At 42.4% G+C, this 25500-nt stretch overlaps 1 protein-coding gene across 1 annotated transcript; it reads right to left on the bottom strand.

Annotated features, from left to right (window-relative positions):
* Positions 1-689: 689 nt before the first annotated feature.
* Positions 690-24516, bottom strand: ALAS2 (5'-aminolevulinate synthase 2). Its single transcript, XM_016220603.2, has 10 exons — positions 24454-24516; positions 19272-19467; positions 18490-18612; positions 14909-15131; positions 14164-14348; positions 11506-11685; positions 8540-8704; positions 7699-7967; positions 5887-6049; positions 690-988 (listed from the first exon to the last, which is right to left on the bottom strand). Exons 1-10 carry the CDS (start codon positions 24514-24516, stop codon positions 825-827), a joined length of 1731 nt encoding a protein of 576 aa, XP_016076089.1. The 3' UTR covers positions 690-824.
* Between the last annotated feature and the right edge of the window lie 984 nt (positions 24517-25500).

The following is a 25500-nucleotide window of genomic DNA, read 5'->3' as shown; positions in this document are numbered from 1 at the left end:
TGGTGTGACAGAAAGCTCAGGTGGGCTGTGAGCTGTAAACACTTCACAACCGGTGTGCCCAACAGCTGCCATAAATGGATTATAGGGTGGAAAGGCATAGATTTCTCAGCTCTAATGTTGCCAGGCAGGGTCAAGAATTGCACAAGTGTCAGGAAAGATTGTCTCCTAGGCAAGTACAATTAGTTTATTCAAGTGTGCTGTGCAGATTGTTTTCTGTGTTCTGTGAACTGGAAAGGTTGGGAGCATTGCCTTAAACAAATTGCTTGTTATAGTCAAGACTTTCTCACCTGGTAAGTCCTGTTCTGTAAGGTGTGGAAAGGAAAGAGGATAGCGGATTGAGGAGGACTGTCATTCTTTCTGCTGGAAAATATAACTTCAGAGTTTTAGGGAACTACTCTCCAGGCAGTTTGGTTTGAACTGACTACCTCCGGGCTTCATGAAGCCCAGGCTTCCTCGCCTACCAGTGAAGAGTCAATCTCTGGATTTTTGTTGAAACCATTAGGTAAGAGTCATTTCAAATAAGCCTGCCAAGTGTCTCAGCTCTTTGCTCAACTTACTGTGTAGTCTCCTTTCTGGATTCAGTTTCCCTAACAGTAAAATAGGGTAGTCAGATCAACAAGCGACCTGTGGTTTCCTGCTGACTGCCACTTGTCTTAGGGAGTTAGGTATAGTGCTGTCCAGCAGAGGGCTCCAAATGCTGCAGTTTGCTCTTTATTTGTTTTCAGACTCAAGTCAACTAGAGGCACACAACAAAGCAGAGGACTGGAAGCAGCCCAGTCCCAAGCGAAGTATAGGTGGGGTGGGGATCTGAGGCAGCTGGCTTCTCATGCATAGGTGGTGACATACTGGGGCCCCATGTTCCCAAAGTAGGAGCGTTCCCACTCACTCATGAGCTCGAAGTGCACAGGGCGGCGACAGAAATTGCAGGCAGCCACAGACACATCCTGGAGGGGCAGCCCCACCTCAGTCCAGGCTACCAGCAGCTTCTCTGAAGGTGGTGAGAGGAGAGGAGGGAAAGAATTGGTTAGACTAGGTTTTCTTAATCCTTCTGTCACAGTACAAATGTGCCAAGATATAGATCCCTTCAGCCCTTGAGATGTCTTAGAACCAGAAGTAGCTCCTGGTTTGCTCCATTGTATATTATGAGTGTTACTGTTTGTGTATGGGGCTGTAATGTATAAAAGATTGGGAAGCACCTATTTGACACAATTTATAGTTCTACTGGCCTGGCCTGGATCACACCCAAAGTACAGGACATGCTGTGGCCCAAGAAATGAATCCATCTACTTGGGAACTCCTGGCCTGGGGAGGAAAATGACACTGACAGTAACCACACAGTCATTGTTGTGACATGGGAACCTGGGGTGGGGAGTGTTCCTGGAGGGGGTGGGAGCACAGGAAAGAACCTAACCCCACTGTCAGAAATGCTTCAGGTGTGTGCCAGGGCTCTGTCTGTGGCTTTTTAAGTGATCACTACCTGGGTGATCTCATCCTGTCTCATGGCTTTAAACACCATCTTTATGCTGATGATTCTGAAATTTTCATCTCGAGTCCAGACCACTCCTGAATTCTAGACTTGTATATTCAATTGCCTTTATCTCCAATTTCAAAGAGGCATCTATAACTTAACATGGACACAACTGAGCTACTGATCCCCCTTACCCTCCACCAAAGCCTATTCTACTTTCAGCCTTACCCATCTCAGTTGATGGCAATTCCAATTGCTCAGTCCGTACATTTTAGAGCCATCCTTTATTTTTCTCTTCTACACATCCAATCTATCAGCAAATATCATTGGCTCCACCTTCAAAATCTGACTACAAATCAAGATTGAGCCACCATTGCCTTTTACTTGGAATATTCTAGTAGCCCCCTGTTGGATCACCCTGCTTTTACTCTCTCCCTTTCAGTCTATTCTCAACATAGAAGTTGGAGCAATTCTATTAAAACCTGAGTTAGATATGTCACTCTTCTGGTCAAATCCTTCAAAAGGCTATCCATTTCTGAGTTAAAGCCAAAATCCTTCCAATGGCCTACGATACCCTACACAGTCTGGGCCCATATTGCCCCTCTGTCCTCAATTTTCTCTCTCCCTCTTGCTTACACTACTCCATCTACACTCATCTTAATGTTACTCAAATATAAAAGGAATACTCCTGTTAGGCTCTCCCCTGCCTTTTGCCCTTTCCTCTGCTTGTCATGAACTCCCCTTAGATATCTGTCCAGCTAACTCCTTCACCTCCTTCATATCTTTGCTCAGGTGTCATCTCAATGATTTCTACCCTTAACTCCATTCATTGCTACAACCCCCCTCCAATCTAGCCCCTCCTATCCCCCCTACCATTAACACTTCCTACCCCTTTTATCCTGCTTTATTTTTTTCATAGTGCTTAGAACTACCAGGCTATATACTGTTGAAACTTGAACAATGTGGGGGTTAGTGGCACTGAACCCCACACAGTCAAAACTCCACATGTAACTTTTGACTCCCCCAAGACTTATTTATAGTTCCTCATTATCCATAGGGAATTTGTTCCAGGACCTCCTGTGGATACCAAAATCCATGGATGCTCACGTCCCTTACATAAAATGGTGTAGAATAATGCACACAGCACTCCACATCCTCGGATTCCCAACCACTAATCAAAAATACTGTTTTTGATCCGTGGTTGGTTGAGTCCATGGGTGTGAAACCTGGAGATACAGAGAACCAACTATATTTATTGAAAAAATCCTCATATAAGGGGACCCACACAATTCTAACCTGTGTTGTTTAAGGGTCAATTGTAATTTGCTTATTTTTAAAATGTCTTTTGACTGCCCTGGCTAGTATGGCTCAGTTGGTTGGAGCATTGTGCTGTACACCGAAAGGTTGTAAGTTCAGTTCTGGGTTAGGGCACATGCCCAGGTTGCGGGTTCAGTTCCCTGTTAGAGCAGGTACAGGAGGCAACCAGTCAATGTTTCTCACATCTCTCAAATCAATAAACATAAAAAATGTTAAAATGTTTTTTGACTATCTCCTACCACTAGAATGTAAGCTCCAGAAGGATAGGGATTTTGCATCTGTTTTGTTTGCTACTGAATCCCCAGCACCTAGAACAGTGTCTAGTATACAATAGACTCAATAAATATTTGTCGAGAGAATGAAAGAATGTCTGGTTAAGTCTAGAAGATGAAAGAAAAGGAAGTAAGCCAGAGGAAGGATTTGAGGGAAGGCGTTCCAATTAGAAGGGAGCATTAATTAGCAAAGTCCCAGAGGTAAGGGAATAGAGCAAAATGAGGGAACTACAAGTCATTCAGTGTAGCTGTAGAAATAAAATGAATGAGAGAAGAGGTAAGGATATAGAGATCACCATGTTGAAGGCATTGAATGCCATGCCAAGGAGCTTTGACTGGTCTATGGACCAGTAGTCTCCAAGTTTTGGACTATACATTCTATCAGTACAAACATTTTAGCATGTACTTCCAATCCATCTATGTTTGTTTAAATACTCTATACATGTATCATTGTCAGTCTATAAAGATCAATATTAGTAATGCTTAGTTCCCAATTTTTAAGATAAAAAGTAAACATAAAATTCCAGATGTGTTATGTAATTTCCTGCTTTTGCAAGTAATAAACCTGTATCTTAAAAAAATTATAATAAATTCCCTCATCTTGCACACCTCACCTTGGAGGCCACTGCTGTAGTCTGGAGAATAAAGAAACATGAAGAGGTTTAAGCAAGGGAGCTATATGGTCAGATTTTTAGAAGAATCCCTCTAGTGGTCAGTATGGAGAAGGGATTAGAAGGAAGCAAGAGAGAAGTAGAAAAATTAGGGAGAAATTGCATTGATGTGGATTTGTAAAGTATCAATGGAGGAAAGAAAACAGATTTAAGAGATTATAGAGACCATTTGCAAGATTTCAGGATGGTTTGGCTATAGGTTTGAAGGACTGGTGGAGTCATGGTGGGTACCACTCATATTTCTTTCTTGCAAAAGCCTAGCATAAATCGACACTCAGTGGACTGAGGGTGCCTAGAGCTCTATAACTGAAGCCCAGAGCAACTGAGAAGACTGAGCTAAAGTTCCAGAAGTCTGGATCATCAGCTCAGAGAGGCAGTAGACAGAGTGGTTATGACCATGGTAGTAGAGACAAACTCCCCAGTTCAAATATAGTAGCTTTGACTGGTCTATGGACCAGTAGTCTCTATGTGACTTGGACCAGTTAATATATCTATATCTATATATCTATATATCTATATATAGATACATATATTAATTGATTTTAGAGAGAGGTAGGAAGAGAGAGGGAGAGAAACATCAGTAAGTTGTTCCACTTATGCATTCAAGCATTCATTGGCTGATTTTTTTTTTTTTTTTAATATATATTGATTTCAGAGAGAGGAAGGGAGAGGGAGAGAGAGAGAGATAGAAACATCAACGATGAGAGAGTCATTGATCGGCTGCAGCCCGCAACCCGGGCATGTGCCCTGACCGGGAATCGAAGCCCGATTGCCTGGATCCTAGGTCGATGCTCAACCGCTGAGCCACACCCGGCCAGGGTTGATTCTTATATATGCCCTGACCAGGGACTGAACCGCAAACTTGGCATATCAGGATGACGCTCTAGTCAATGGAGCTACCCGGCTAGGGCTTTCTATATATTCTGAATGCCTCAATTTCCACATATGTAAAATGGAAATACTAATAATAGCATCTCTACCCCATGAGGATTAGATGAGTTAATACAGGTAAAGTGTTTAGAATGGTGCTTGGCACGTGATAAATACTTAATTAAATGTTGGCTAGCATTATTTGATGTTTTTTAGTCAATGAATGAGTGAATGGCACCTACCTATCTTGTCTTCCTTGAACTCTCATACTGTCTATGCTCTAGTCTAGACAAACACAATGACTCTTGCCAATGCATGCCCTCTGTTTTCCTGTCTCCTGGTCCTTGCTGATGGAACTCCCTTATTCTGGAATGTCCTTATACAATACAAAAATGCACTTCAAGATGCTGCACAAGGACTTCCTCGTGCACAAAGCCTCCCTGATTTCACCCTTCCTGCCCTCTCTGGCCACAGTGCTCTTCCTCGAGCCCCCAGAGCACTGTAGCTCATCACACTGGACCAGTACCGTCCATGTCTATGCCTGTCTCCTCTGCTGGATCATCAACTAGCTACACATCTTTTACCCAACAGACCTGGAATGAGTACCTTCTCTTTGCCAGGCCCTGCGCTAAAAACTGCACACTACAGGAATCCAATAAGCTTTAGGTGAATTGACTAAACTGCCATCTTTCAGGATAAAAACCAAGCTATTCAGTTAGCACTATAAGTCTCTCAATACAGTCCCTGTTTTGTGTTGTCTTTGTAGATTCATAGGTTGACACTCTCCTCTCCCACTCCATTCCTACTATCCTACATTCCTGTAACATCTGCTTGTTTTTCTTGATATATCCAAGACTGCTTCTTACTCCCTCCTCTTTGCCTTTCTTTATGCTCTTCCCGCTGCTGGGAATACCCCTCCGTACCCTCTTTCTTCTCTTGGTCCAATACCATTCACCTTGAAAGACTCAGTTCAGGTGTCATCTCCACTAGGAAGCCAGTCTTGAATGCCATATGTTGGGTCAGGCCCCTCTTCTCTGCTCCCACTTCCACATGCACTGTCTTTGTTGAACTTTCACCCCTTGAAGTCAGTGTGTTTGCTATGGGATCCTCAACCAAACTGGTCTAGGGACTGTTTCTCATTCCTTTATGACCCTAGTATAGAGTCTGGCACACAATAGATGTTTCAGAAATATATTTTTTAAGTGAACAGCTTACATTCTCTCAACTTCTTCAGATCCTGGGGCCAAAAGTAGGGAGAGTGCTATAGGCAACCATGTTGAGGACTTACCCACAAAGTCTTCCATCATCTGAGGGCTGTGATGGGGGGAGGGTGCCAGGCGCAGCAGCTCCTCACCCCGGGGGACAGTTGGGTAGTTGATGGCCTGCACATAGATGCTATGTTTGGAGAGCAGGAGATCACAGATCTTGGTGTTCAGTGCTGCATCACCCACCTGGGCTCAGGAGAAAAGCCTGTCAATATCTGCCACCCTGGCCCTACTATCACTAGCTCCATTAGGCAAATGGAGGGAACCAGATAAAGGAACAACACTGAGTTTTTAGCCAGATTTTTTTCATAAGAGCCTTAGTCAGTGGCAGCTCCAGAATATCTATCCAGGAGTTGCTCAAAGGCACCAATCAAATTTTAAGGAGTGGGGTGGAGGTGGTGCTAGGGAACTTGCCTTGAAGCTGTATGCAGAGCAAGCATACTGGTTTTACTTAGCTAGTATGTTAATTTGAGGTGCTTCTGGATAAGCAGATAAATAAATCCCTTAAGGCCCCCTCTGGGATGCTGCCACTGGGTTAATTCAAAATACAGATATTTATAAAATCAAGCTTTCAAGGGAATATTGGGTTGGTCCAAGGAGCAGTGACTATTTCTTTTTCATCCATGAAACAGTTACATAAAAGTATCCTCCCTACACCCCTACTTACCGACACACACAAATAGATGTTATTTAAGAAAGAACAACATATATGCATATATGAACGGCCCAGGGACACAGACAATAGAGTGATAAAGGCCTGGGGTGGGGCTGGGGCTGGGTGTAGGGGGACAAAGGGAGGGGGAATTGGGAGACATCTGTAATACTGTCAACAATAAAAAACCAATAAATTTTTTAAAAAATCACAGTTAATTTTTAAAGGCAGTGAACACTCAAACATAGTTGAAGATCCAGAATAGCAGCTAGTCCCATGGCTTTTGATTTTATATTGATTTTATATTTTCTGACTTCATTTCTCAGTAAGAAATACATTTTATATCATGACCATACTATACTCATACACATACTACATGCATGTGCATATATTCGTATACAAAATGAAACAAATTTCCCATAAAATGAAACCCTTGCTATATATGATGTACTCCAACATGTTCTTTGTTGTTGTTTTTTTTGTAAACAACTATATTAACAGCCATGATACTGTAGATGTTGTAAGCAAGCCAATGGCCATTCCTTAATAAAATACAAGGATTTTCATCATGCATAGTTTACACGCTCCTTAGAGGCGGTCTCTTTAAGAAGCTGGATATTCAAGAAAGATTTGTTGCCCAGCTGGGCGTGGCTCAGCAGTTGAGCGTCGACCTAGGATCTAGGAGATCGCAGTTCAATTCCTGATCAGGTCACATGCCCGGGTTGTGGGCTTGATCCCGTTGGGGACATGCAGGAGGCAGCTGATCAATGACGACTCTCATCACTGATGTTTCTATCTCTCTCTCTCCCTCTCCCTTCCTCTCTTTGAAATCAATAAAGAAATATTTAAAAAAGAAAGATTTGTTAATGCTCATCATAACCTATTAAGATGATGTTATGGTCCAATAATGGTCTTGATGCACAGTTTGAAAAACACTGAATTATATATAGGTCATGGATACTCAATGTTGTGAGGGTCAGGACAGTCTAATAAGGATGACATAATAGCTAATGCAAAAAACTAAAGAAAGGAAAGACTGGTTAATCTAGAATGGCTGAAACTTTTCAAAAATGGTTAACAGGAAAGCAGAGTTGATGACAGGAGCAGGTGTCAGTTTGCTAGGTGTGAGAAGGCTCCCAGAAGAGATAGGAAGGGAGAGCAATGGGCAGTGTGAGGCTCTCACCCGGATGGGTATGATGTGGCTGGGACAGGGAATAACAGGAAAGCCCCTGTCCATTAGTAGCTGGCGCATGTGCTTGACATTGCGCTGGTGGGCCCTCCTCAGGGCTTGGCCTTCCTCTCCCTTGAGCAGCCGCACAGATTCGAGAGCCCCAGAGAGCACCATGGGAGGCAGTGAAGTGGTGAAGATGAAGCCAGCAGCATAGGAGCGCACCATGTCCACCAACTCGCGGGTGCTGGCGATGTAGCCGCCCACACATCCAAAGGCCTTGCCTGGAGACAGGGAGGATGAAGATACGCAGAGACCCCATTATCATTCCCCAGAAGAATAGGATCGTATCCCAGATAACGAGGATGTGCACCAGAAGTGGGAGCGCCAGACTCCCTTCCCGAGGCCTCTGCTCATTTCTCCTGTCTGTGGCAGGAGAATTATTGTCAGCAAGAGCTGATCATTCTGCTGCTTTGAGATAGGACTTTCAAGCCCTGCCATATGCAATGTCTAGATAGGCAGGAGATGGGTGGGGATCTTGAGCTGGTTAGGCCCAAAAGTGGAGCTAAGATGAAGCTTGGGGCTGGGGTGGGAAAGGAGATTAGAACAACTCTCCACTTACTGAGTAGAACCTGGTTATTTGGCCCAGTACAGGGGTCTTCTCAAAAAACCCAGATTTTTTTCAGCAACTTTGTGGTGAGGAGGGAGTGGAAGGAGGGAATCCAGGAGTTCCACAGCCTGAGACTATGAATTCTACCCAAATAGCTCCTGTAGCTTTGGTGAAGAGGAAGAGAAGGATCTTTCAGGGGCCTCCTTTCTGGACTGTATGTAAGGGTAGTCCAAGACATTCACTCACCAAGAGTTCCAGAAATGATGTCAATCTTGTGCATAATTCCATCACGCTCCCCAATCCCAGCACCCCGGGAACCATACAGTCCTACAGCATGAACTTCATCCACAAAGGTCAGTGCTCCATACTGGTGGGCCACATCACACAACTCCTCGAGGGGGCAGATGGCACCTGAGCAAAGCCAAGGAATAGAGGTAGGAGATCATGACCCTTTCCCAGCTCCATCTCCAGTGTGGAATTTGTGACCCACAACTATGGGACTGTTTCAAACCTCTTTATGTGTATTGACTGCCTTCATCTCACTCCCACCCAAGCTCATGCATGTTCTCTTTCTCCCTCCCTCTCCCTCTGCCTCCCTCTTTCCTCCCCCTCCATGTGTGTGTGTGTGTGTGTGTGTGTGTGTGTGTGTGTGTGTGTGTGTCCAGACTATGATCAAGGCTTGCCTCTCTTTCTATTTTTACTTCATTCTGACAATATATGTTCTCTTGTTTATGCCATTTTCCAGCCTCTCTTTACTTTCTTTTTTCCTCCTACAAGTCTGTGTATTTCCATTTAAGGTTGGCACTAGCCTATGTGATACCTTTGTTTAAATAAATTGAAAGAGGTCTCTTTTTTCTCCTGGTTAATGTCATCCTGATTTCAGATACCACTCATATCCTCAGGAAGGTGCTGTTGGCAGCCCTGGCAATATATTTATTCTTCACTGGTCCTGTTTCTATCTTTCTGGCTTTCTGTCACTATCTCTCTTTTTGTGACCATTTCCATCTTTGTTTCTATATCTCTATTTTTCTGACTCTGCCTTATGTTTTTCTCTCTCCCCTCCCATTGCTTCCTCCTTCTTTGTCTTTCTTCCTCCCTCCTTCACTTCTTTCTCATTGTGTCCCTTTCTGTCTACCTCTCTATCTCTCTGCTTTAGACTTTCTTTCTCTGTACCTTTGTGTCCCTTTCTGTGTTTCTTTGTGCCTCTGTCTCTTTGTATTTCCTGTGTCTCTGTGAGAGTGTGTTTCTCATCTCTGTCAATGTTGTGATATGAGGGCACCTCCCCCCACATAGGCTTAGTCTCAGTCTATTGAATGAAAGCGAATTAGAAGTGATCTGTAGGCTCCTCTCCCTTTCCACACAGATTGCAGTTTTTTCTATGTTATTCTAAACATCTTCTATGCTTATGGTTTTTCTAAGGTCTTCAAGTGGCTGTGAATCCCATATGTAGACTTTTCAGCCACTTGGCATATACAGGAATCCACACCTTCTCTATCCCTGGAAACTTCTAAGGTGCAGAGTTTTGTCATACAGAAGAAACTTCAGGTGGGAGCAGGGACTCCAGGCCAGGATTAAAGAATGTGAGCGACTGCCCAGCTGGTGTGGCTCAGTGGTTGAGTGTTGACCCATGACCCATGAACCAAGAGGTCACCGGTTCGATTCCCGGTCAGGGCACATGCCCAGGTTTCGGGCTTGATTCCCAGTAGGGGGTGTGCAGGAGGCAGCCAATCAATGACTCTCATCATTAATGTTTCTGCCTCCCTCTCCCTCTCCCTTCCTCCCTCTGAAATCAGTAAAAACATATATTTTTAAAAAAGAATGTGAGCAACTAGTGGGGACAGCCACAGGGGATGGAGCCCAAGACAAAGGGGACAGATGATAACTCAAGCATCATTTCAATGGGAGAAATTCTGCCCTACAATTGACGGTTTAGGTAGAGTTTCCATAAAAAAAATAAGGAACCATATGCTTGCAAATGTAAAGAAGTAGGATGGTCCTAACATGATTTGTACCAGAGAAATAATAAATTAGAGTAGTTTCAGTAGTAGGAATATAATCATGGGACAGTTTTACTTTATTGCTAGTTGTAGAAATGTGGGAGTGGGCACAACAGTAATTTCTTTACACGTATTAACTCATTTAATTCTCATAGCTACTCTGTTATCACCTCCATTTTTCAAAGAAGGCAACTGAGACACAGAGCAATTAAGAAACTTGCTCAAGCTAAGTAAGTTGTCATGCTGGGATTTGAAAATGGATAGTCTGGTTCCACAGCCTGTGCATTACCATTACATGATGCTTATGTCACATATGTTGGCTAAAACAGGGAATACTATGGACTCTTCTTTGTTTCAATTGGAAAAGTGACAAATTGAAATGAAGTGAGGACCTTTCCCTTCAATAAATTCAGGAGGTGAGGTCTAAATCACATGATTTCTGCTCAAGAAGGGCAGCAATAAAATGATTTGAGCATTGTTTCAGTTGAAGGGAAAAGAGGTAGGAAGGTAATGGTCATTTTTTCTACTTAGATCATAATAAATGGGATGACTTTCATTATCTCTAATTCTTCCAACCAGATATTTTACCTTGGGGGAAACTGAGGCTCAGAGAGTTAAAGAGTTATCTAAAGTCATAGAGCCCGTAAGTGCCAGGGATGGAATTTGAACCCAGATCTGTCTGATTTCAAAACCTGTTTTGATTCCAGTGCTTCATACTGGACCTTGAAAAAACTTCCAAGCAATAATTTGTGAAATTTTCCATTGCAGAAACTGGACACTGATATCATTGATATGTACATCATTTATCAAGAAGGGAGCCTGGTATGAAGGAATTGGAATCATACGTCCTAGGACGCAAATACTCACTTTGGCACCAATTTACTGCATTACCCAAGATAAATGGGGAGCTGTCTCTGAACTTGAATTTCTTAATCTGTAACACTGTAATAGCTGCCTCCATCTTTTGGCATTTACTGGTTGTGTGATCTTAGGCAAATTACTTCACTTGTTTGTGTCTCACCTTCCTCATGTAAAGGAATAGGAATAATAATAGCACCTACCCCATAGAATTGTGACAATTCAGTAAATTAATATGCATAAAAATGAATAATTTTGCTTGGCATGAAATAAGCACTCTGTAAATGTTAACTGTTATTATCATCATGGTTTTTGTGAAACCAATGTCAGTAAATGTACATTCACACATATACATACCATCCATGGAATGAACAGTCTCAAAGGCCACAATTTTGGGTGTCTCAGGGTTGGACTTCTTTAGAAGTTTCTCCAGGTGGTCAGGGTCATTGTGCCTGAAGACAAACTTGGCTGCTCCACTGTTGCGGATACCTTGGATCATTGAAGCATGGTTACCTGCATCTGAGTAAATCTCGCACCCTGAGGAACCAGATGCATAATTCTTAAGCTTCTGTCCCAGTATTCCCACTTCAACCTCAGGACTGATCTGGCAGGGACAGAGGGCCAGCCTGCTCTGCTTCCTCCTCCTCTGGAAACCATGATACCTCTTGCTCCCTTGGAAGAACTTCCCTTTCCTGAAATTCTGACCCCTACACCTTTCCCTCCAGTCATTTCTAATCCTGGTCTGGCCTCTGACTATCTTGGAGTAGAGAGGAAATTTTAATTTCCCAAGAAGTTCTAGATTTCCTGAGGACAGGGCCTAGGTTTCTTCTCTTAAACACATAAGATCAAGCCTTGGCAAGGAGTTTATCCCAGATAATGCTTGTTGACTTGGACTGATGCTAGATTCTTCTTGATCCAGATAAAATTCCACCTATTTCAGGTAGCATCCCTGTGCTTATAGGGTGGATAATTATCAGACTTTCACAGTTTGAATCACAAGCTCATGGCATATCAGAGCTGGAAGGGCCATTAATGACCATGGAATCCAGCCCCTTTAATGTATAAGTGAGAAAGCTAAGGTCCAGAGAGGAGAAGACCTTTCTCTAGGACCTGAGGAATGCAGGTCTTTTGACTGGGCAATACTGGGAGTGCAGGTAGAGGTGGAAAATTGTTGGGGGGAGTTGATTCCTGGCTCCCCAAATTGCACTGAAATCAAGGAACTGTGGCCTTTAATTAGAGTAAGGGATCACTCCTACCAGAGGAAATCAGGCACGACTTCCTGGTTAACCTGCCATGAAGGGCAAGTAGACTGGAAGTTACTTAAGAGCAGATACCACATCTTTTTATTTCTGTTTCTGATACCCAGTGTAAGGCTAGGTACACAGTAGATGATAAATAAGCATTTCTTGAATAAATGAATGAATAAACAGAACTGATTTATGTGAGTGAATAAATATGTGAATGAATGTATTACTGAATGAAAGAGTGAGAAAAGGGGTATCAAAAAATGAGGCTTAAGAAGTAGGTAGAGGCCAGGTTATTTGGGGCCTTAGAAGCCATGATTAAGAATTTGGATTTGGTCCTAAGGGCAATGAGGATCTATTAAAGGGTTTTGGGCAGGGAAGTAACAAAAATATGTTTTCATTTAAAAAATGTCATTCTGCTTGGTGTGAAGAATAGATTGCAGGAGGGCAAAGGTGAAATAATATTATATTGGTCTAGGCTAGGATGGTTGCAGTGGAAATGGAAAGAAGTTGACTTGTAATGGTTGAGGAAGTGGTTTACTGAAAAAAAATTCCAAGGGTGTTGGATATAGTTGGGGTTATGTTTATAGTGTGCTAAAGAATCAGCAGGAAGTGAGGAAGTAGAGAGCAAGTATGGAGACTTCTCTCAAGCAGTTTGCCAGTTATTAGGATGAGAGATAGAGCAGTAGCTAGAGCATAATGAGGGGAAATGTTTTTTTGTGAGATGCAAGAGACTTCAATATGTTTAAAGAAAGGGAGAGGCTGAAGATACAGGAGAGAGGAAACTTCCTGAGGAGGTAGAGGGGAATGGGACACAGAGCACCAGTGGCAGGACTTGTCAACAAGAAAAAGAGCACCTCTTCCACTGTGACAGGAGAGAAGGAATGAGGAGAGAACATGTGGGGATGCTCATGTGGGTGTATGAGGGCTGAGGGAAAAGGGGATTGGCAAAGCTACCCTGGAGACTTGAAGAACTGACAGTGGAAACAGGATTGCCAGAGAGCATAAAGGAGCTGATAGAAATTGGGAGCCATAAACTTTTAGTGGCTCCCACCTGAGAAATTATATAAGCCCAGATTGACAGAGAAGGTGGAGAGTTATATTCATTCATGGTTGGGACTGTGATGGAAGAATGACAAGCATATAAGTTGAGGATATTTTTGGCTTGAGAGTGGGAGAGAAGGAAAGTGGGACGTTATTGATTAGACAGTGGGGAAGTGGGAAGGTGGGATCCAGATGGGATCCAGTGTACAAGGGAAGGGATTGGCTTTAGGCAGGAGAGATGCACCTTCACATTGTAAAAGGAAAGGATGAAACAAGAACTGTTGAACAATTAGATAAGTTTGTAGATTTGGTGGCTGTAAGTTAAAGGAGTTCCTGTCTGGTGATTTGTTTTTTTGGTGATGTAAGATGTGAAGTAATTTGCTGAGTGAAGGAGGAGGTAGTCACAGGTTTTAGAAGAGGGAAGAAAGTGTAAAAAAGTGGATGTGGGGACAAAAAAACACTGTTTATGAGTATTAAGAGCCTAGCTGAGTTGGGAGGCGACAAATTTATTGTTACTCTTCTGTGAAGTTAGGCAGTGTTCCTTAGTAGTGGTCTTCAGCCTATGCGTGGAAGGGGAGAAAGGAGGGGGATGTAGTCATCCAGTGTTGAGAATACACAAGGTGGGTAAGAAAGAAGGGCAATGGGAGCAAGTGAACTCAGAACAGAGGGAAGGAGTAATAAAGACAGTAAGACTGCATGCTGTATAAAGCTTAGACCTTAGGCTTACCTGGCAGGATCTTGGCCAAGGTGAAGAGAGTAGAGTCATTGGCCACAAAGCAGGAAGAGAAGAGCAGGGCTGAGTCCTTCTGGTGCAGCTCAGCCAGCTCTTGCTCTAGCTCCACATGAAACTTACTGGTACCAGAAATGTTGCGGGTGCCACCAGCTCCAACTCCATGACGCTGCAGGGTTTCCCTAGTCAGGAAAAAACAGAGGGGAGACAAGAGAAGAAACCCTTGTCAGACACTGAGGAACTGGGTAGGTTTCTCTTCCTTGATAGGGATCAGTGATGACTTAGTGATCCTGTGTGAGCTGTGTCCTAAGTGACCAAGTAGAAGGCAGGATGGGAATGGTGGAGAGACTTGGACCCTCCTTCTCAGGCTGAAGGCACTCGAGGATGGAGGGAGAAGCTAGGTTGAGCTTCAGCAGCTTGGAAGACTTTCTAGAGGAGGTCATATACCATATCTATCAATATTCATTCTGCAGCCAGCCAGAATGAGAGCTCATGGAGAGTGGGCTTGCTTGCTCTGCCATCCTCTCCTCCATAGCACTGGACACCCAAGAGTTTAGAAAACATGGTTTGTTGACTGATTTAGTTCACATCTGAGGATTAAATATGCTGGAGGACCTTGTACAACAGAGGTGGTGGGTGGAACCCAGGTTCCCGCTGCCAGCTCTGCCTTTTCCTCCCATGTGTGGCTTTGGCTTTTCTCTGGATTGTTCCCACAGCTCATAGCCCAGACCCTACTACTCACTGTGTGGCTTGCAAGACCCGAGGGTGTCGGCTCATGCCCAGGTAGTCATTACTGCACCAGACAGATACATCTTTTGAGGACATAGATGTTTCAGAGAAGTGTTGGGCAAAGGGGTATGCATCAGCCCAGCGGTTCACGGTCTTGAACACACGGTAGGTATGGTCCTGTTTCTTCTCCATGATCTTGTCCCTGAAAAACTGGTCATATCCAAAGACATGGTTTCCTGCAGGAGTAGAGATGGAGATGAAAAGAATTCATTTAAAAATCACTTCCTGCCTGGTCCACATTTTATTCATGCTGTTGATTTTGCCTTCTCTAATTTTCTTTCAATTTATTCATTTATTTGATTAGTCATTAACTTACTGGGCCACATTAACTCTCTACTACTTCATTCAACCATCCCTTTGCTTACTCACTCATTCGCTCATTAATTTATTCATACATTCACTTGGGCTTTCTACCCTTGGCATGGACTCATTTCTTCCCCTGTGGTTAGTATGGGAGACTCCTTACTGGAATCACTACTTCCAGTTTCAGTGGAAAGAGTATCGACAGATCTAGTTTCAAGTAACTACTTTGCCACTTTCTACATGTATGACCTTGAGAAAGTCATGAATCATCTCTCTTAGTTTCAATTTCCTCATCTGTAGAATGTGGCTAATAATACCTTCTTGAAGAGTTGTGAACATCTGACCACAAACAATGTAACACATCCAAACTAATATCTGGCACATATTAGTATTATTATGACTAAAGTAATAGTAGTAGTGGTTAATAATAATAACTAATATTTGATTACGTTATTATAGCCAATGTTTAATGACTGTCTATTACATGTAATGCCCTCTCTTATGAACTTTATAGCTATTATTTTATTTATTTCTCACAACAACCTTATGTGGAAAATTCTAATAGTATCTTCATTTTACAGATGAGGAAACCAAGGCATAAAGAAGTTAGGTAACTTGACCAAGGTCATACAGCAAGTAAGTGGCCTATAAGTAAGTGATCTAGAGTCCACTTCTTTAACTACTACCAATACAAAATGGGGCAACTGTATTTTCAGAATAAATTGAAATAACATATGTCAAAGGGTTTGTTAAACTCTAGAACTCTATACCTGAGATAGAAATCATGATTGTTGCCAATGGTAACTTATGAGGTAACGGTGTATACTGGTAACATTTTTGCTGGTGGGATGTTTGGAAATACATATAAAAAGTTTTTAAAATGCACAGATGACATACCTACAGAAGCTTTGTACCATATTTAAAAAATTATTGATATCTAGAATTTATTTTTTATAAACTGAAAGATTACTATGAAAAATTTTCAACCCTGTAGAAAAGTAGGTAAAGAATATAAACAGAGAATTCAATAAATGTAGAAAAAGATGCTTAATCAAGGAAAATCAAACTGCACCAACACATTTTCACCTATCAAATTCATAAAGATTTAAGTTTGATAATATCAAATGCTGGAGAGGGTGTGAGAATATGGATACTTTCTCTGATGACTGGTACATCACTTTGGAGGGCTAGTTGGCAATGTTTATTAATATTGAAAATGTACACACCCTTAGACCCTGAGAATTCCTACCTTAGTGTTTATCCTAGAGAAATGCTTACCAATGTGCATGAAGGGATGCATTCAACGATATTTGTTGCACTACTGTTTGTAATAGCAAAAATCGGAAGCAACCCAATAGAGGAGTAGATAAATTATCTCAAGTATATTCATACTAACTCTAAGATAATACTACATATTATATTTGGGTACATTTATATGTATGTAATATCAGCATACAATATAAACTGAAAGAATGTGCACAAAAAATTTGGAAACAATAACCTGAAATATAGGTGCTTGATTAACTGAATGATATTGCATCCATGCTACAGAACATAGTTCAACATTTAATAATTATCATGCAGCTCTATGTTTAGAGACATGGAATGGTGCCCATGACATATGGTTACGTGAACAAAGCAAAATAACAAACTCTGGGTAGAATAAGATCACATTCCTAATAAATATGTGTGTGGAGGAGAGTGTGGGAGGCATGTGTGTGCTTAGTCATAAAAAAATATCTGGAAGAAAACAACAAAAAAATAATGGTGGATAGTAGAACTCTGATTTTAAATTTCTCTCTTTATACTTTCCTGTATATGTTGGAAAATATTTTACAGTGAATCATTTTCCTTTTATATTAGGAAAATAAAATAAATTCCATTATGAAAATGAATATAAACACATACAAAAGAGGGAAAAGGCTCTCTGTAAAGGATGAGTGTTTCTGAGGGAAGCATGGAGAAGAAATACAATAAGAATAAACTTAAAGTTTAATGAGGCCTCATAACAAGCTAGAAACACATCCATAAATGTAATTTTATTTCCTCCTCATGATAACCTGTGGAAGCATGTATTAAAATCCCGCTGAAGGAAAGTGAAATACTTGCCAAAGCACACAGATCCAGCAAGTGCCAGAACTAAAATTTAAACTCAGACTCCCTTTGATTTCAAAGTGCTTCCTTGCCATTTTCCGTACTATGTCAGAAGCCCTTTCAACACTCCTTCCATATTTCTATTTCCTTTATTTCCACCTCAGCAAATTCACTAGCCATGTTGTTCTATATTAGGCATGTGACCTTCTCTGAATTTGCTCCGGCTCCTGGGGACTGGAGAATGGATTCCTCAAGCTGGTTGAGGCCAGGAAGCTGGGTAGGTCTGAGAGGGAGTGTGGAATTCATTGGCCATGAAGATGCAGGGGGAAGGAGGGGCGAAGAAAGCTTATGTTGTCCTTTTTAACTCAAAGAAAAATATGATAATTCAAGTTTACAAAGTAGGTAAGCATTCTGCAGGAAAAAAAAAAAATGTTCTTCAAAGTGAGCACCTATTCATCTCCCTGAGTGGAGATTCCTGTGTCAGGAGCCCTTACAGAAGGTGAATCACGCTTCTCTCCCCTAGAACTTTCCCTTGGGTGAGGTAACTGAGGCAGCCACCCTGGGTCTTGCACATGGGAGGTAGATGAAGCACAGTGTATCTTACTCTTCTTTCCTGAATATCATTAAATTCAATTTTGAAAATTTTACCCCTTAATGATATCCCAAAAGGGCCTATGAAAGATGTCAACAATGTGACCATCTCTCAAGTGTGATGACCTGGAGTGATCTGAAACATTTGAGTTGACCTAGGGCTCCATAATCTTGTATAGTATGTACCTGTTCCCAACACTTATTCTTTCATGAAAATCCAGATTGTCACAGAGCGGTATTGCTTAATGTGGGAGCCCAGCCTGTTGGGATACATTTAGCCACTTGGAAGAGAAAAGGCAGAACTCTAAAGGGCTCGTTTTAGACTAATGGCTAAAAGTTACAAGAGCCTCTGCATGTATATGTACTGGGGAAGGTGCATTTCAGTGCACAGTCTAAGCTATTGCCTAACATGGTTCCCCTGGAAAGACTGGACTCCCCATCATGGGATGCATACTAGCTGCCCTTGGATTAGCCTCGCTCAGGACTATAGTGAAGTGAGTTCAAATGTTAGGAGTAGAGGTTGGGTGAATGGAACTTGGCTCAAACCTGTCTTGAAAGTCTTCACATCCTCCTGGACTTCTGGGGCAGCCTTCTGCACAATCTTGCTCTTCCCATCCTGGAGTTCTGACAGCATGAAGGGACAGTGGCTCTTGGCCCAAGATGGAGAGTCTATGCAAAGGTAAGAGAGTAAGTGGCAGTGCATTTCTAACCATAAGTTCAATTTAACAATTATTACTGAAATCTACTATGTCCCAAAGTGCTGTCTCAGGTTGTGGTAGAGACACAGAGATGGATGAGTCTGGTCCCTATGCTAGGGAAGCTCCTAAACTGGCAGAAATGGCACACACTGAAGACACATTATGAACAGTGCTGGGATGGGAAGAGGACATACACTATGAAAGTCTAGAACAGGGAGGACACATGAGCCAGAATTGGAATTGGACAGGTTGGAAGTCTAGGCAGGCTTTGCAGAGGAGATGATGTCCAAGTTGTGTCTCGTGAGAAATATGAAATACTCTGGTAAAGGGTATGGAAGAGGATTGTTTGACAGGAGCGAAGGCACTGAAGCTTGAGATAAGAGTTGATCTTGGCAATTTTAAGTAGTTTCAGAATGACTGAAGTATATAGAATATGAGGGACATGAGAGTGAGACTCTTTAGAGATACTGGCAGAAGTCAGATCCCAGGCATATTTTTAGGCCAGCTCATTCTGCCTTAACACTTTTTACATAAACCTTACCAATTATTAGGCAATTATGAATAGTATGACTTAGAATCTTTTTTATAGGACCCAGACATTGTCCCCATTTTCCAGTAGCCTTTTCTTACCTCCTCCAGCGTTGGTTGCCTTGAGGTGGATTTGAGAGCAGCTTGGTCCTTGGGTGTCCAGGATGGGACAGCATCCACTACCAAAAAGGAACTGGTGAGTCTTAATCACCTTGCCCAGGGGGCCAGAGGGACCCCGGGCAAACACTGGACAGCGCTGTAGCAATACGACTGCTGCCACCATCTTGAGCCCGAAGTCCTGCAGAAGATGTGGAAGGGATGAGATCCCATCATGAAGGCCTGGCCAAAAGCCAAGGGTCTTTCCTGTGTTTGATTCTTTGTCTTTAGCTTCCCACCCAGTGCTTGCTCTTATTGTCCTTTCAGGGTAAGAACTTTCCCAGTGTTTAAATGTACCAATAGGGCATCAGAGAGGAAGAATTAGGAAACTGACTGTTAAGCAAAGAGATGAAGGAAAGAGTTCCAACTGGAGGTCAGAAAGCCTGAATTCTGGTTCAGACTTTGCCACTGATCCCCTCTGTGATGCAGAGGGTCATTGAAGTGTGATTGTTTGTGGCAGGATGGGAGTTGATAACCCACTAACCCTTTGAATCAACACTTTAGGCCAAGAATTTTTCTAAGAATATTGGTCTGAGCCAAGTGGAGATTCAGCCTGATAGTGCACAAAGATACTTTTGACCAGAGCTTCCTGAGCAGGCCCAGGCAGAAAGGGAGAAGGAGTTTGGGGCCACAGGTACAGGCTTAAGTATATTCAGGGATAAGGACAAAATGGCAGGCTCTAGGCCTTACAAACCATGTTCCCCAAGAATGGTATTTTGCTATTCTTGGACTTGCTTCTGTATTTTGGGAAAGCACAGATAGAGAAGTAGGTGCAAGCAAGACCCAAAGTGCCTGAGAAACAAGTCTATGGGTGAATAAAAGAGGTAGAGGCTAAGACAGAGGAGAGAAAGGGGACAGAGAGAACATAAAAAAGAAACTAAATATAAATAGTAGGTGCTCAATAAATATTTGTTGAATGTGGAAGCAAATTAATGAATGAACAGAGACTCAAATGGAGAAAAGAGTAGGGGAAGAGTCAGGAGAAAGAAAAATTAGGAAAGCTGAAAGAAGGAAAGTGAGAGAGAACAAAGATACAGTGATAGTACTGGAGTTAGAAGTACAAAAATTGTGAGAGAGAAAGAGATCAAAGCCAGAGGGAAAAGGGAAAGGGTGCAGATAAGAACAAGAAGAGGACTGCTCCAGAAAAACAGAGGACAAAAGGATGATGGGAAATACAGATGGGTAGGGAAAAAGACCAAGCTGAGAGAATGAAAGAGAGAATAGAGAGAGAGAGTGGGAGGGATGAATGGTGAGGGAGGGAGGGAAAGGAGGAGAGAGATATTAGTGAGAGAGAAAGCAGAGGTAGAGTCAGAGACAGAGACAGACAGAAGGACACAAAATGAGGACAGATCAAGGAGCATAGAGGAATATACAAAGGCTCAGAAAACTGAGAGTAGAAATGGATAGAATCTAGCAGGGGCAGAGAGTCAGTCAAGCACAAAAATAAAGAAGAAAAGCTGCCAGAGATTGTGGGGGTGAGGGAGAGCAACAAAGAAGAATTAAGGGAAGGTGAGCTTGGCCCTATTGAGGGAGATGAGACAGAGACCGAGTGACAGAAGGGAGTAAAGAGAAGATCAAATGATAGAGACAGAGAGGTGACTAAGGTGGGTTGGAGGTTGGGATGAAGGAGGGCTGAGAGATACACGGAGAAAGACAGCTAGAAACCAAGAGGGAGGAACAGGTTAAAAGAAAAAGGCCAAATTGGATATCCAACATCAGAGGATCAAAAAGCAAGATATGGAACAGGACAATAGTAGATATATCAAGGAATGTGGGCAGACTAAGGCCTTGGCACCACCAGGAGAGCTACTGAGTAGAATCTAATAGCACCTCTAGTGCTATTAGATATAGGGTCTTATGTTGTGAGGGACAAGTGAACAGAAGGAGCTCGTGACCCTGTTCTTATATGGCAACCTCCTTCACCTCTGACAAAACAACACCCCTCCCTTCCAGATCTCACAAAGCAGCTCCCTAACTCACAAAGCAATCTCTTCCCCTTGTTTCATCCCAGAGCATCCTCCTTCCAACTCTCACAGGCTGTCATAGGAGCAAAGGTTAGTATGTAGGGCATGGTGTAGGCCCTGAAATTGGGAAAGGCCAAGGGGTGTTTAAAGGAATAAATGAAACTCATCATGTTAAACCTGTAAGAAAAGACCTGGCACATAGTTTTCAATAAATGGTAGCTGTTCTTATTTCAATTCCAGCTCCCCAACTCCCTATTGGATATTCTTGAAAAGTCACTTCCCCTCTTGGTCTCAGCTTTCATCAGCTGTCAAAATAAGGTATTTATGCCTAACTCATATGGTAGGTAATGAATTGGATCCAGTGCCTACCTCATATCTGGAGATATACGTTTTCCTTCCCCTGCTTGCCTGCAAAGGCTAAAGCACTTGAAGCTGAGCCTGCAGACCACAGATAAAGCTCCCAGAGTTTATCACCACTGGGGTCTGACCACTCCCCAGATGAGACCAGGGTGTGGGAGAGAAGAGGAGCTCTTTTCTAGAATCACGTCTGAGCATCTGGCTGGGGCTGACTCTGGCTATTGGTGGTGAGGAAGGGTGGATAACCCAGGGAAAGGCGTGCAAAACAAATGGCTAGGTTCCAGGTTCCTAGAAACTCCTTTCTCTAATATCAACACTGAGAGTAATGACAACAACAGTGGGCATGTAATGGAAAGGAAAGCCCCAAAGATTGGAAGCAAAGTCAAGACCTGCTTTGGGATGATAGTGTATTAAAGTCTACTCCCATTCTCTTGTATAAAAATAGAAGAAGTATAATACACTCATCATCTCTAAGGGGTTTCTGGCCATGTTTTTCTCAGGGACCTAGAAAATTATAGACTACTTGGAATTTGTTAAATTATCAAGTTTTTTCAAGCTTCAGTTCCAATTTCTCTGTTCTCATAGTCCTTTCTTGGAATTTGCCCCTCCTCACTTTGCCTGTCCATCTTTATGACCTATCACTTTGCAGTCTATTTACCTCAGGTTCTATTTATATTCTTTCTCACTACCTGTCACGAAACTGGAGTAAAGTTGAATAAAATAAGTCTTTAGTGATTTAGGGCATTAAGAGTACAGCCTCTGGAGCTAGACTATTTGGGTTTGAATCCTGTCTCTACCACTTACTAGCTCTGGGACCTTAGAAAAGTCATGTATCTGCTCCGTGTCTTGTATCTGTAAAATGTAGATAGTAACAAGGACATTCTACTTCACAGGGATGTTGTGAAGATTCGGTAAGATAATCTCTATAAAGTATATAGAAGAGTGTCTATTCCATAGTAAATACTGAAAAAGTGTTAGCTGTTATTTTTATTTTTTACATTTTCGATGTAGGGAACATGAAGATACAGCCAAGAGAAGTTACATCCTGAATACACCAGACCAGGTCTCAAAAGTTGATTCTTGTCTCAATCCTGATTCTTGCCCTTATCCTGTTACAATTTACTATGTGAACTTGGGCCCTGTACTTTCTTTCCCTGGACCTCAGTTTCTCCACAGACACTGGACTAGATAACTTCGTAGATTCCATCAAATTCTAATAGGCAAACACTCACAGAGTACTAACTGTTGGAAATGCTTTACATGCATTGACTTATTTAATCCTTGTAACCCTGTGTGGTAGACACTAATATTGACTTTATTTCAAAGATGAGGGAACTGAGGCTCAAAAAGATCAAGTAACTTACCCAGGTCCCAGAGCTAGTAAGTAGGAGAACCAAGATTTGGGCAACCTGGTTCCAGAGCCTACTAAATTAACCACTGTGGATCTATGATTCAAATATGCCTACATATATTCTTGACTGAGAGCTCAACTCCAGAGGTTAATCTCCTCTGCTGCACTAACAGGCCCCTTTCTGGGATTTAATTTTGAATTGTGACCAATGCCTTTACAATGGAACAGATTTCTAACTGAAGTAGAATTTCAAGCACTGGTGAACATTCATTCATTCATTCATTCATTCACTCATTCATTCATTCTTCCACTTAACAATTTATACACCCATTGTGTGGCAAACCTTGCTTGGGGGTCTCCTTAAAACAAAGAGATAATGGTGCAATTTTAAGCCAAATAACAGATCATTACTAAAAAGTTTTCCCTGCACCTTAAAATCCTCCCTCATATCAGCAGCCAATCTGTAGCCCCAGATATCAAAAGGGTCAACCACAACTCTACCCCAGCAGAGAGCCAGAAAACACTAATTGCAGCATTCCTTGCCCCCTCTTTCCCCTTTGTGGCCTGCTTTGTAAGGATCAATTAGGTCTGGAGTAGATGTGGTCATTTCATTTCAGGAGTTGAAAGCATCTGGCTTTACTTCCCTTCCTAGCACCCTCTCCCTATCATAGAAGAATCATAGAGAATCTTAGATAACGGGAAGCAGAAATCAGAAATTCTTAGAAACAGAAAAAATTAGAAGACCACAAAATCAAAATTAAAAGAGGCTGTGGAAAAATCATAGGCCAAGCTCCATTTTCAGAGGGTATCACAATGAATTAGGGTGAGAATACAAACTTGACTTTCAGCATAGGGCCCTTTCAGTGACACAACATTCCTCTTTCACCTTTCTCCCTTACTTCTGCTAATCATCTCTCAGTTCCTCCTAATCTTTCCCTACCCAATTCATTATTCCCATCATCTCCACATGCCCTCAGTTTTCTCTTCCTACTTCTGCCCCCTACATCAGCTAAACGGAGAGAAAGAGTCAAAGTGAGGGAGGAATGGAGAATTGCTGCAAGTAATATCAGGACATCTTTCTGGGAGACAGAGAAGGAGAGGAAGAGAGAGACAGAAAGACAGAGACTGAGAGATACAGGATAGAAGAAAGAGATGGAGGGAGGGGGGGAAGAATACAGGCAGAACTCAGACAAAGGGAAAATAAGAGAAAGCTAAGAGGTGAACTGAAGTGAGTGACCTTGAAAGAAGAGGAAACAAGGGGGGAAAAAACAAAGAAAAGCTGAAAACAGGGGAAAGCAGAAAAATACATGGAGGGAAAGGGAGGGAGGAGAAAATGACAGGGAGACAGATTCTAAGAAACAAAGTCAGATCTAGCCAGGCCAGAGAGTCAGCATGCGCAGCCTTGAGGTGGACAGGCAGACCGGAAAGAGGACACCAGGCTGAAAATTACTCTTACCTGTTGCCCTGCACTGAGGACGAACGAACCACTGGGTGGGTGCTGTGGGTCAGGACCTGGCATTTATCCCTTCCTCTTTGGCTCAGCTCCACCCACCCCGCCTCCTGCTGGCCTGGCCCTGCATTGGCCTCAAAGGTGTCTTAGGCCCTTGTTAGAGATAAAACCCAATGTAGTCCCCTCTTGCCTCCCCCCTCACCCAGCACTGACTCTCTTCTCTCTGTTTTCTTTCTCTTCTCCCTCTGATGTGGTAAAATGAACTTCCTAGGCTTTGGAATCAGATCTTCCATATATAGCTAAGGCACCTTGAGCAAAGTTACCTCTCTGACCCTGTTTACTCAACTATAAAAAGTTAGGCAATAAAACTCAGATGCAACTGTACCACAAGAGGGAAGGGCTCTCTAGCAGTCAGCTTCCATAGGTGACATCTAGGTAGTTGTGACAATTCAATAGCATCATACACAGAAAACACTAAGCACGGTGCCTGGTCCAAAGACGTAACAGCTAATGTTAAGTGCTTATTATGCACCAGACCCTTCGTTAAGTGCTTTACATGGACTAATTTAGCCTATCCTCATAAGGACCTTACAAGATAGGTATTATTATCCCCATGTTACAGATGAAGAAACAGGCTCAGAAAGATGAGGTAACTAAATAATTAGCCAGCTATTGAACCCAACTATGAACCCAGGCAATTTGGTTTCATATCTACCCTCTCGTTTAATCCCTTCACCTTTTTTCACCTCAACGCCCCTCCCCTCTGACAGCTGTCAGCCTGTTCCATGCTTCCATGCCTCTGTTTCTATTTTGTTCATCACTTTATTTTGTTCATTAGATTCCACGTATAAGTGAGATCATATGGTATTTTTGTCTTTCTCTGACTGATTTATTTCACTTAGCAAAATAATCTCCAGATCCATCCATGCTGTTGCAAAAGGTAAGATTTCCTTCTTTATACGGCTAAGAAGTATGCCATTGTGTAAAAGTAGCACAGCTTTTTTATCCACTCATCTACTGATGGGCACTTGAATTGTTTCCAGATCTCAGCTA

This window comes from Miniopterus natalensis, chromosome X (assembly GCF_054644295.1).
Source record: "Miniopterus natalensis isolate mMinNat1 chromosome X, mMinNat1.hap1, whole genome shotgun sequence".
NCBI classification, from domain to species: Eukaryota; Metazoa; Chordata; class Mammalia; order Chiroptera; family Miniopteridae; genus Miniopterus; species Miniopterus natalensis.
The sequence above is the reverse complement of the archived record's forward strand: the minus strand, read 5'-3'. Positions and strand labels throughout refer to the sequence as shown.